Source organism: Oncorhynchus mykiss, chromosome 6 (genome assembly GCF_013265735.2).
Source record: "Oncorhynchus mykiss isolate Arlee chromosome 6, USDA_OmykA_1.1, whole genome shotgun sequence".
NCBI classification, from domain to species: domain Eukaryota; kingdom Metazoa; phylum Chordata; class Actinopteri; order Salmoniformes; family Salmonidae; genus Oncorhynchus; species Oncorhynchus mykiss.
The window spans coordinates 21,148,940-21,162,685 of NC_048570.1; the positions used below are offsets into that span (position 1 = coordinate 21,148,940).

The 13,746-nt window shown below is 44.7% G+C and overlaps 1 protein-coding gene across 1 annotated transcript; it reads right to left on the minus strand.

Moving 5' to 3' along the window:
* Window positions 1-10,560, minus strand: LOC110525461 (UDP-glucuronosyltransferase 2A2-like). Its single transcript, XM_036979595.1, has 2 exons — window positions 10,393-10,560; window positions 1-1,656 (listed from the first exon to the last, which is right to left on the minus strand). Exon 2 carries the CDS (start codon window positions 1,639-1,641, stop codon window positions 70-72), a length of 1,572 nt encoding a protein of 523 aa, XP_036835490.1. The 5' UTR covers window positions 1,642-1,656; window positions 10,393-10,560; the 3' UTR covers window positions 1-69.
* Between the last annotated feature and the right edge of the window lie 3,186 nt (window positions 10,561-13,746).

The following is a 13,746-nucleotide window of genomic DNA, read 5'->3' on the forward strand; positions in this document are numbered from 1 at the left end:
TTGAATATTTTATTAATGATAATTTGATAAAATATTAATATTCATTAATACATCGATATCATTCATGTTTCACTTCCTCCTACAAAACACCGAATGCCACAAAAACTTTACAGCTAAAGTGCTAACCAGCATTATGAGCAACACAATGGCCAGTAGCGTGGCTATGACGTCAACAGAGTGGTAGGTGAACCAGGACATCTTATAAGACTCTGTCCTCAGATGTGCCGCTCCTTTGTTCCTCATGACATACTCAATCCAGAACATGGCACGGTCCAGTGGTTTCATGGGCTGGTCCCTGTGCAACCTGGATAGTCTCTGCATGTTCTCCCTGTAGGTCGGCTCATAGAGAACAACCTTCACTGCCTCCAGGAAGATGTCTCTGTCTACGGTGGCGATGTCCACTATCTTAGCCACTCCCTTAGCCCTCATCCTATTGAGGTTATCATGCTGGTCGAAGACCAACGGGAGGCCAACAATAGGGACACCATGGTAGATGGCCTCCTGGACTCCATTGGTTCCGCCGTGGGCAACAAAGGCTCGGGTCTTGGGGTGTCCAAGGAGGTCGTTCTGGGGGAGCCAATCCACTAGTAAGGTGTTGTTGCCCACGGAGGTGGGCCTCTTCCCAGTGTGCCTCCAGACGATCCTCTGAGGCAGTTTGGCGAAAGCAGCTGCGATGTCCTCAGTGATGTCCTCAGGAAGTTGTCCCACCAAGGTCCCCAGGGACATCATGATGACCCCATGGTCCCCGGACTTCTGGACAAAGTCCTCCATGTCCTGAGGAAGCGGCTTCGAGGGCTTGCACTGGAAACCGCCCATGTAGACCACGTTTGGCATGGTGGGCCGCGGAAACTCAAAGGTAAAGTCATTCCTCATGAGCCATATGTCTGCTGCCTGGAACAATGACATGTAGTGAACGTCAGGGCCGAAGTAACGATGGACAAACGGAATGTAGTTAGGGTCTATGACGTATGCAAATTGAAACCTTGTAAAAAGATAAAACAGAACATTTATGACTCTCTCTTGAAAAGTCATTTTGTCTGTCAACAGTGCTCCTGGCAACGGGACATATGAGAGAGGCGAGGGGGCGATGGTAAAGTGACCCTCGCCCAGGACTGTCCATCGGACATTGAAGACAAGAGGAAGTCCAATGCGGTGAGCCAGAAACACACCCCCACCAATGGCAGGATCTGTCAAAACCAGGTCATAGTTTGCATCGCGAAGCAATTGCATTAGTTCGGCATCTTCGAATATCGTAGTCATCATTACGACCAAATCCTTGTGTAACTCATAGATCTGCTTCGCTACCTCAAGCTCCAGACTCATACGAGACCAGAAACTTCCACGCTCCCTTTGGATCTGCAATTGTCTGCTCACAAACAAACTAAAGACCTCCTCAACAATTCCACCACCAGATACTGGGATGGTAATGCACGAGTAGTGAGGGGATTTCTCCTTGATGTACCAGTTGGTGGTTGGACGAATCACTGTGATGCTATGGCCTCTGGAGTGCAGCTCTTCGATGAGGACTTTCATATTCACCCAGTGGCTTCCATCCAATGGGAAGACCAGCACGTTCCCCCCATAGACAGTGGTGAGAGAGAAGAGCAGAACAGCAACCGTGACCAGGGCTGGTTGATGCATCTCTTAGGTGAATCCTTTGATAAACGATACAAAGGAAGAATAGTTAGTTACAGAGGAACTCCATCTCTTATTTCCTAATAAATAGGTTTGAATTACATTAACATTTTAGTCACTTAGCAGACACTCTTATCCAGAGTGACTTACAAGTATTGCATTAGTGCGTTCCACTCGCGGAATCCCCCCTCCCAACAGCCAGTGAAAGTGCAGGGCGCCAAATTCAAAACAACAACAATCTCATCATTAAAATTCCTCATGCATACAAGTATTTTACACCATTTTAAAGATACATTTTTCGTTAATCCAGCCACAGTGTCTGATTTCAAACAGGATTTACAGCGAAGCACCACAAACGATTATGTTAGGTCACCACCAACTCACAGAAAAACAGCAATTTTTCCAGCCAAATAGAGGAGTCCCAAAAAGCAGAAATAGAGATAAAAGGAATCACCAACCTTTGATGATCTTCATCAGATGACACTCATAGGACTTCATGTTACACAATAAGTGTATGTTTTGTTTGATAAAGTTCATATTTATATAAAAAAAACCTGAGTTTACATTGGCGCGTTACGTTCAGTAGTTCTAAAACATGCGGTGATTGTGCAGAGAGCCACATCAATTTACAGAAATACTCATAATTAACATTGATAAAGATACGACTATTATACATGGAACTTCAGATAAACTTCTCCTTAATGCAACCGCTGTATCAGAAAGCAAACCATGCAATAATCCTAGTACAGCCTTTAGACAACAAAGCAGCCAAAAAGATACCCGCCATATTGGGTAGTCAACATTTCTCAGAAATAGCATTTTAAATATTCACTTACCTTTGATTATCTTCATCAGAATGCACTCCCAGGAATCCCAGTTCCACCATAAATGTTTGATTTGTTTGATAATGTCTATCAGTTATGTCCAAATGTCTTCTTTTGTTAGGGCAAATAAATCCAGACGAAAAGTTCAAAAAGTTCCGTTACAGCCCGTAGAAACATGCCAAACTAAGTATGGAATCAATCTTTAGGAAGTTTTTAACATAAAACTTCATTAATGTTTCAACCGGACAATTCCTTTATCTGTACAAATGAAGTGGAACGTAGCTACCTTTCACATGAGCGTGCCAGACCGAGGCTGTGGCACTCTGCCGGACCACTCACTCAAATAGCCCTTATGAGCCCCTCCTTTAGAGTAGAATCCTCAAAACAGGTTCTAAATACTGTTGACATCTGGTGTAAGCCTTGGGAAGTGCAATATAACTAATATCACCCTGTATCTTCAATGGGGGCTGAGTTAAAAACTACAAACCTCAGATTTCCCACTTCCTGGTTGGATTTTTTCTCGGGTATTTGCCTGCCATATGAGTTCTGTTATACTCACAGACATCATTCAAACAGTGTTAGAAACGTCAGAGTGTTTTCTATCCAATACTACTAATAATATGCATACTGTATATTTGCATCTGGGACAGAGTAGGAGGCAGTTCACTCTGGGCATGCTATTCATCCAAAAGTGAAAATGCTGCCCCCTATCCCAAATAGGTTTTAAGATAGCTGGATGAGACAACCACATATCACAGTTGTAGAAAGTACTTTTTCAGTCAATAAAGTAGTTGTTGTCAGTGCTAGTGCTAGTAGAAAAATACACATTTTCTGTGTTGATCAATAATTTACTGTGTTATTCATATGTTAATCATGTACAGTGCCTTCAGAAAGTATTCACACCCCTTGACTTTTTTCAGATTTTGTTGTGTTACAGCCTGAATTAAAAATTAATTAAATTGAGATTTTGTGTCACTGTCCTGCATACAATACCCCGTAATGTCAAAGTGGAATTATGTTTTTAGACATTTTTACAAATTCAGTAAACATTTTAAGCTGAAATGTCTTAAGTCAATAAGTGTTCAATCCCTTTGTCTAAATAAGTTCAGGGGTAAAGATTAGCATAATAACAAGTTAAATCATAAGATGTATAGACTCACTCTGTGTGCAATAAGTGTTTAACATAATTTTTTATGACTATCTCATCTCTGTACCCCACACACACAATTATCTGTAAGGTCCCTTAGTCAAGCAGTGGATTTCAAACACAGATTCAACCACGAAGACCAGGGAGGTTTTCCAATGCCACGCATAGAAGGGACTTGAAAATGGCTGTCTAGCAATGATCAACAACCAACGTGACAGAGCTTGAAGAATTGACAAAAGAATAATGTGCAAATATTGTAAAATCCAGGTGTGCAAAGCTCTTAGAGACTTACCCAGAAAGACTCACAGCTGTAATCGTTGCCAAAGGTGATTCTAACATGTATTCACTCAGGGGTGTGAATACTTGTGTAAATTGTATATTTCTTTATTTTATTTTAAATAAATGTGTAAAAATGTCTAAAAACATGTTTTATCTTTGTCATTATGGGGTAATGTGTGTAGATGGGTGAGAAATAAAATATAGTTAATCAATTTTGAATTCAAATGTTAGGGGTATGAATACTTTCTGAAGGCGCTGTACAGTATATACATATGAAGTGGGTAAAATAGTATGCAGACATTATTAAAGTGACCATTGTTTAATGTCTATGTACATAGACATGAACCTCTAAATGCGGCCTCAAGATATGCGGTTTCCAGTTTTCACAAAGTCCAGTGTAGTTCCTTGTGAGCTGTCACAGTGTCGGCTTGGAGGTAAATATACACGGCCGATGACCGAATAAATTATCTCAGAAGGTAATGCAGTCAGCATTTGATGGTGATGTATTCCAGATTGGGAGAACAAATGGACTTGAGTTCCTCTACTGTACGTTACCACAGTCACACCATGAGTAGTGAATCATGAAACATACACCTCCACCTTTCTTTTTCCCGGAGAGTTCTTTCTTCACATATCACAGTCCTAGTAATGTTACGGTGCGTGAATGAGGACCCAAAAGCGAATTAACGTAAACAGAGCTTCTTTAATAACAAAACAAAACGTAGGCTCAGATGGACCGGCAGGTTCCGACAGGACAGGACAAGGTTGCAGCAAACATGACGATAGTCTGGTTCAGGCATGAACAACACAAACAAGAATCCGACAAAGACAGGAGCAGAAACAGAGAGAGATATAGAGGACTAATCAGAGGGAAAAAGGGAACAGGTGGGAAAAGGGGTGACGAGGTAGTTAGGAGGAGACAAGGCACAGCTGGGGAAAAGAGGGGGAGAAAAGGTAACCTAACAACGACCAGCAGAGGGAGACAGGGTGAAGGGAAAGGACAGAAACAAGACACAACATGACAGTACATGACAGTACCCCCCCACTCACCGAGCGCCTCCTGGCGCACTCGAGGAGGAAACCTGGCGGCAACGAAGGAAATCATCGATCAGCGCACGGTCCAGCACGTCCCGAGAGGGAACCCAACTCCTCTCCTCAGGACCGTACCCCTCCCAATCTACTAGGTACTGATGACCACGGCCCCGAGGACGCATGTCCAAAATCCTACGGACCCTGTAGATGGGTGCGCCCTCGACAAGGATGGGGGGGGGGGGGGGGGAAGACGAGCGGGGGCGCGAAGAAGGGGCTTGACACAGGAGACATGGAAGACCGGGTGGACGCGACGAAGATATCGCGGAAGAAAAAGTCGAACTGCGACAGGATTAATGACCTGAGAAATACGGAACGGACCAATGAACCGCGGGGTCAACTTGCGAGAAGTGGTCTTAAGGGGAAGGTTCTGAGTGGAGAGCCAAACTCTCTGACCGCGACAATATCTAGGACTCTTAGTTCTACGCTTATTAGCAGCCCTCACAGTCTGCGCCCTATAACGGCAAAGTGCAGACCTGACCCTCTTCCAGGTGCGCTCGCAACGTTGGACAAAAGCCTGAGCGGAAGGGACGCTGGACTCGGCGAACTGAGATGAGAACAGCGGAGGCTGGTACCCGAGGCTACTCTGAAAAGGAGATAGCCCGGTCGCAGACGAAGGAAGCGAGTTGTGGGCGTATTCTGCCCAGGGGAGCTGTTCTGACCAAGACGCAGGGTTGCGAAAAGAAAGACTGCGTAAGATGCGACCAATAGTCTGATTGGCCCGTTCTGCTTGACCGTTAGACTGGGGGTGAAAGCCGGAAGAGAGACTGACGGAAGCCCCAATCAAACGGCAAAACTCCCTCCAAAATTGAGACGTGAATTGCGGACCTCTGTCCGAAACGACGTCTGACGTCGGAAGGCCATGAATTCTGAAAACATTCTCGATGATGATTTGTGCCGTCTCTTTAGCAGAAGGAAGCTTAGCAAGGGGAATAAAATGAGCCGCCTTAGAGAACCTGTCGACAACCGTAAGAATAACAGTCTTCCCCGCTGACGAAGGCAGTCCGGTGACAAAATCTAAGGCGATGTGAGACCACGGTCGAGAGGGAATGGGAAGCGGCCTGAGACGGCCGGCAGGAGGAGAGTTACCGGACTTAGTCTGCGCGCAGACCGAACAAGCAGCCACGAAGCGACGCGTGTCATGCTCCCGGGTGGGCCACCAAAAGCGCTGGCGAATGGAAGCAAGCGTACCCCGAACGCCAGGGTGGCCGGCTAACTTGGCAGAGTGAGCCCACTGAAGAACGGCCAGACGAGTAGGAACGGGAACGAAAAGAAGGTTCCTGGGACAAGCGCGCGGCGACGGAGTTTGAGTGAGTGCTTGCTTTACCTGCCTCTCAATTCCCCAGACAGTCAACCCGACAACACGCCCCTCAGGGAGAATCCCCTCGGGGTCAGTGGAGGCTACTGAAGAACTGAAGAGACGAGATAAAGCATCAGGCTTGGTGTTCTTAGAGCCCGGACGATAAGAAATCACGAACTCGAAACGAGCGAAAAACAGCGCCCAGCGCGCCTGACGCGCATTAAGTCGTTTGGCAGAACGGATGTACTCAAGGTTCCTATGGTCAGTCCAAACGACAAAAGGAACGGTCGCCCCCTCCAACCACTGTCGCCATTCGCCTAGGGCTAAGCGGATGGCGAGCAGTTCGCGGTTTCCCACATCATAGTTACGTTCCGACGGCGACAGGCGATGAGAAAAATACGCGCAAGGGTGGACCTTGTCGTCAGAGAAGGAGCGCTGAGAAAGAATGGCTCCCACGCCCACCTCTGACGCGTCAACCTCGACAATGAACTGTCTAGAGACGTCAGGTGTAACAAGGATAGGTGCGGATGTAAAACGATTCTTGAGGAGATCAAAAGCTCCCTGGGCGGAAACGGACCACTTAAAGCACGTCTTGACAGAAGTAAGGGCTGTGAGAGGGGCTGCCACCTGACCGAAATTACGGATGAAACGACGATAGAAGTTCGCGAAGCCGAGAAAGCGCTGCAACTCGACGCGTGACTTAGGGACGGGCCAATCAATGACAGCTTGGACCTTAGCGGGATCCATCTTAATGCCTTCAGCGGAAATAACAGAACCGAGAAATGTGACGGAGGAGGCATGAAAAGAGCACTTCTCAGCCTTCACAAAAAGACAATTCTCTAAAAGGCGCTGGAGGACACATCGAACGTGCTGAACATGAATCTGGAGTGACGGTGAAAAAATCAGGATATCGTCAAGGTAAACGAAAACAAAGATGTTCAGCATGTCTCTCAGGACATCATTGACTAATGCCTGAAAGACAGCTGGAGCGTTAGCGAGGCCGAAAGGAAGAACCCGGTATTCAAAGTGCCCTAACGGAGTGTTAAACGCCGTCTTCCACTCGTCCCCCTCCCTGATGCGCACGAGATGGTAAGCGTTACGAAGGTCCAACTTAGTGAAAAACCTGGCTCCCTGCAGGATCTCGAAGGCTGAAGACATAAGAGGAAGCGGATAACGATTCTTCACTGTTATGTCATTCAGCCCTCGATAATCTATGCAGGGGCGCAGGGACCCGTCCTTCTTCTTAACAAAAAAAAACCCCGCTCCGGCGGGAGAGGAGGAGGGGACTATGGTACCGGCGGCAAGAGCTACAGACAAATAATCTTCGAGAGCCTTACGTTCGGGAGCCGACAGAGAGTATAGTCTACCCCGGGGGGGAGTGGTTCCCGGAAGGAGATCAATACTACAATCATACGACCGGTGTGGAGGAAGAGAGGTGGCCCTGGACCGACTGAACACCGTGCGCAGATCGTGATATTCCTCCGGCACCCCTGTCAAATCACCAGGCTCCTCCTGTGAAGAAGAGACAGAGGAAACAGGAGGGATAGCAGACATTAAACATTTCACATGACAAGAGACGTTCCAGGAGAGGATAGAATTACTAGACCAATTAATGGAAGGATTATGACAAACTAGCCAGGGATGGCCCAAAACAACAGGTGTAAAAGGTGAACGAAAAATTAAAAAAGAAATGGTTTCGCTATGATTACCAGAAACAGTGAGGGTTAAAGGTAGCGTCTCACGCTGAATCCTGGGGAGAGGACTACCATCCAGGGCGAACAAGGCCGTGGACTCCCTTAACTGTCTGAGAGGAATGTCATGTTCCCGAGCCCAGGTCTCGTCCATAAAACAGCCCTCCGCCCCAGAGTCTATTAAGGCACTGCAGGAAGCTGACGAACCGGTCCAGCGTAGATGGACCGACAAGGTAGTGCAGGATCTTGAAGGAGAGACAGGAGTAGTAGCGCTCACCAGTAGCCCTCCGCTTACTGATGAGCTCTGGCTTTTACTGGACATGAAGTGACAAAATGACCAGCAGAACCGCAATAGAGACAGAGGCGGTTGGTGATTCTCCGTTCCCTCTCCTTAGTCGAGATGCGGATACCTCCCAGCTGCATAGGCTCAGCACCCGAGCCGGCAGAGGAAGATGGTAGTGATGCGGAGAGGGGGGCAACGGAGAACGCGAGCTCCTTTCCACGAGCTCGGTGACGAAGATCAACCCGTCGCTCAATGCGAATAGCGAGTTCAATCAAGGAATCCACGCTGGAAGGAACCTCCCGGGAGAGAATCTCATCCTTTACCTCTGCGCGGAGACCCTCCAGAAAACGAGCGAGCAAAGCCGGCTCGTTCCAGCCACTGGAGGCAGCAAGAGTGCGAAACTCAATAGAGTAGTCTGTTATGGATCGATTACCCTGACATAGGGAAGACAGGGCCCTGGAAGCCTCCTCCCCAAAAACAGATCGATCAAAAACCCGTATCATCTCCTCCTTAAAGTCCTGATACTGGTTAGTACACTCAGCCCTTGCCTCCCAGATTGCCGTGCCCCACTCACGAGCCCGTCCAGTAAGGAGAGATATGACGTAGGCGACACGAGCAGTGCTCCTGGAGTAAGTGTTGGGCTGGAGAGAAAACACAATATCACACTGGGTGAGGAACGAGCGGCATTCAGTGGGCTCCCCAGAGTAACACGGCGGGTTATTGATTCTGGGCTCCGGAGATTCGAAAGCCCTGGAAGTGGCCGGTGGATCGAGGCGGAGATGGTGAACCTGTTCTGTGAGGTTGGAGACTTGGGTGGCCAGGGTCTCAACGGCATGCCGAGCAGCAGACAATTCCTGCTTGTGTCTGCCTAGCATCGCTCCCTGGATCTCGACGGCTGAGTGGAGAGGATCCGAAGTCGCTGGGTCCATTCTTGGTCGGATTCTTCTGTTACGGTGCGTGAATGAGGACCCAAAAGCGAATTAACGTAAACAGAGCTTCTTTAATAACAAAACAAAACGTAGGCTCAGATGGACCGGCAGGTTCCGACAGGACAGGACAAGGTTGCAGCAAACATGACGATAGTCTGGTTCAGGCATGAACAACACAAACAAGAATCCGACAAAGACAGGAGCAGAAACAGAGAGAGATATAGAGGACTAATCAGAGGGAAAAAGGGAACAGGTGGGAAAAGGGGTGACGAGGTAGTTAGGAGGAGACAAGGCACAGCTGGGGAAAAGAGGGGGAGAAAAGGTAACCTAACAACGACCAGCAGAGGGAGACAGGGTGAAGGGAAAGGACAGAAACAAGACACAACATGACAGTACATGACAAGTAAGTACATTTTTCCTCAATAAAGTAGCTATCAGCAAAGTCAGAGCTAGTAAGGGGGAAAGAGTCAGTGCGAGTGTTAGTTAACGAAAGACAATTTTTGACAAAAAAAATGTACACAATACAAATCTTTACACTTACTGTAAATAAGTATGCAATGTTCAATTGAAAACGTAGAGGCACTGTGTAATGCTATGAAGTCTTCCAATACTGTCACAATTCTCCCAGTCATTGGCAAGCCTTCAGGCACATTACTTCTAAAGTTGTGCAAGTTCTCTCTATGTCTGGTAAAGCTTGCTTGTTACGTGACACAATTGTTTCCACTGGCAAAGCCCAGATGCACCACGAAATATGTATAGGATGGGAGCTACTCTGACAACGTCTCTTTAAAAACGATTATTTTGTTTACATACCTTACAAAAAGCTTTGTTAGACCTGACTGAAAATATTCAATCAAAGAAGTTAATCTAATTTGAATGGTGATGCTGAGTTTTATATGGATTTGTATAACTACAAATGTTTGTGGAGGATGCTTCTTGAGATGTTAGACATTTATGTTGTGTAAAAGCTATTGAATCTAGTCAAGTTTATAGTTCTTCTACATAAGTTTATAGGTATTCTATAATTCTCTGTAAACATAGATCGATATGAGTTCCAATGGGTTAATCTGAGAACGTTGTAGGTCTGATGATGCTATGTTTTCAACACCAGATACTGAGGTCAGAAACTGTTTCAACAACAGGTTTAACTATTCCGATATTCCACTACTTTAACTGTTAATTTAAACTAGATTTTATTCACATAAACACTTACCAAAAAAAAACCAGTCTGCAAGTAGCCTTAAATCCAAAGTGATGTTTGGCCAACCTCCCCTGAACAGCAGTTTGCAAACAGTGAAAGTAGTCCTATGGCTGTGGCTTTGAGCTGGAGTAACCTAACTTATGCTGCCACAACTAATCTGTGTTCTCTTGTTCAAAGTTCACAAGTTCTGACATGCAGTGTAATAACACCCCTGTAATTGAGTAAGGCTTTTATGTGTTGAATTCCTGTTATGAATTAGGAAATGGTAATTAGTTCAACATTGTTATAGTGAACTAAAATGGAAACTTAAATGGAAACTAATCATGAAAAAACTGTTTAGTAAAGTGAAATAAAATCATTAAGAAATCTGTTTGAAAAACTGAAATTGGAGTTGGTCCAGGGAGTGGGTCCAATGCTGGTCATGTGTGTCAATCTCCTAAGTACTCTATGCAGCCTACTGCAAATTTAGTTTGATATTCATGTCATTCATGGATAATACGGTCTGTTTTCAAAACACCTTAGCAATGTTTTCAGTGTCTTTATATAAATGACTGCCTGTCTGTGCACACACTTCTTATTCTGAAAAGTGTGGAAGCATCTACCTGTGAAGGGGAGTCTACATGGTGGTAGTAGTAGTAGTAGTTTCTATGAGGTTTTTAGTGTTCATTCTTAGATTTTATTTGACCATGTGAAAAATAGCTACAGTACTGCAGGGAAACAACATGCACGTTTTCATGAACTGAGCCGTAAATATTACCTGTCAGACTTGGCCACAGGGGGGCAGTCCTCTCAATCAAAAGAATACAGGCTACTTAAAAGCATTCACCAGAGTTATTCTGCATAATGGTGGTTCCATGAGGACACACTACCTGCACTATTCCCACACAACACCGACAGATGCAACTACAACAGATGGTATCAATTTACACCCCCGATAGGGTTGTTGTGCAAACTACTTTCATATTTCACAGGGAGTTTCCAGGATTGTGTTGCAGATTTGTCAGACAGTGATGTGGTAATATACTGTACATCGTTGACATGATATGAAAGCACAGAATGAACTGAGTTTTGGTGCCAGTCACTGTTCTTCTTATTCCTTTTTTGGAAGAAAGATATTTATTGTTTGAACTGCACCTGTTTGCTTATATATTTGTAAATCTTTGTCTGTGTCTTTGTGTGTGCATGGGTGGGAATTACAGGGAGAATTTGTGTTGGCATTTAGGGGAACTAATGACAAAGGTTAGGATAATTTACGTAGCAGATTAGGTGAAATGGGTTCAGTTTAGAATAAGGGGAAAGGTTAGCTAAAATGCTCCAGTTGTCCCTGACACGCAACCTTTGGATTGCTAGACGATCACTGATTGCGGTTACCCAGCCTCCCCGACCAACCTCCCTACTTTCGTTTCTGTCTAAAGACCAAGTAGGTTTCATACGTCTTGGAGGTGCTCAGAAATTCATAAAGTATGTTTCGTTTGACTCTTTGGGCAGTCTGACCTACACCTGCATGCTGGTGTGTGTGACCTCATAAATGAATGCCTTGAGTAACCACAGCCCTCCGTGATGTTGTCTCATCTTCCATTCAGTTGTTCTTCAAAAGTATGACTGTGAGACAAAGCCATTCATAATGTTTTGTGTAGCGTATAACATTAAAAATAATATCTCTCTCCAACTCACATTAACAGTTCCTGTTGGAAAAATGTACTTTCATGTTGAACATGGATGTGACTCGCATAGGTGTATTTTTGGTGCCGCTATTCCCCCTGATAGTTTCTCTTTATTCTGCTGCACTAAACCCTCCTGGTTCGTATGACCACGGACACTATGTCATAGTGTTTGTATTGTGAATGTATGTCAGCGGCCCACTGTATCATTTAACAATATAGAGAACATGAAAGGAATATTTAATATTGTCAATAGACTATACTCTACACAGTCGTCAAATGACTATCATGAAATAAGCCTCCATACTGTAAATATGATGTTGCGGATTATCCATAGAGATTTGCATACTTAGGGAAGATTGATACATGTGAGCGGAGGAGGCATCATGTTATATACAGTGCTTCAGTGACCTCAGTACCTCAGCTGCTTAGCAAATACATACAGTAGCTGATCACTATTACAGGTTTTTTCATATAAAAACAACATTAATACTTCACTCAGATATGCTATTATACTTACCATGGTTTCTATGGCATTACAGGGTCCGATACCTGTAGCTGGCTGGATGCACACACACACACACACACACACACTCAGATGTCACTGGGGAACTTCACACACTAGTGAGGGCCTCAGTGATTAGAGGTCAGGGCAGTGAAAAGGGTAGAAAAAAGGGTGCTTTGAAAAAGGAGCATTGTGCACTTCATAGATATTGAGTTACACAGGCTCATTATAAAGTGGTAGCAGATAAAAGTTTGTCCCTTATCTACAACTGATCATCCAGGTTAACAAGAGTAATAAAGAACTTAGATAGACAATGGAAAGATTATTCTTATTTTGTGGGTTGGTCAATTTGGGGCAGGTGACAGTAGCCATAGATGGTATTATAACTGACATGACACCTGATCTTAACTCTATGCGTACCACAATAATCCAGAAAAACAGGACAATACAATGCTTTTCACGACATCAATTGTACTGCCTGCCTATGCCGTCAAGGGCGTCACTGTTGTCATTGCAAACTAACGTGTTTGCAGAAACGTTTGAGACGTTATTTAGACATCCCTCTCTCTCTCTCTTTCGCTTGCACGCACACACACACTCACACATCTGAGACTACTGTATTTGGGCAGTTTCTGCCTCCCTATTATTTTCAGGCCCTGATTATTCTTCCATAGATTTTCCATGTACCCGTCAAAAGTTAGTACACACCCACTCATTCAAGGGCTTTTCTTTAGTTTAACTTTTTTCTACATTGTAGAATAATAGTGAAGACATCAAAACTATGAAATAACACATGGAATCATGTAGTAACCAAAAAAGTATTAAACAAATACAAATCTAATTTATATTTGAGATTCTTCAAAGTAGCCACCCTTTGCCTTGATGACAGCTTTGCACACTCTTGATATTCTCTCAACCAGCCTCATGAGGTAGTGACCTGGAATGCATTTCAATTAACAGGTGTGCCTTGTTAAAAGTTAATTTATGGAATCTCTTTCCTTCTTAATGCATTTGAGCTAATCAGTTGTGCTGTGACAAGGTAGGGGTGGTATACAGAAGATAGCCATATTTGGTAAAAGACCAAGTCCATATTATAGCAAGAACAGCTCAAATAAGCAAAGAGAAATGACAGTCCATCATTAATTTAAGAAATGAAGGTCAGTCAATCAAGAATATTCCAAGAACTTTGAACGTTTCTTCAA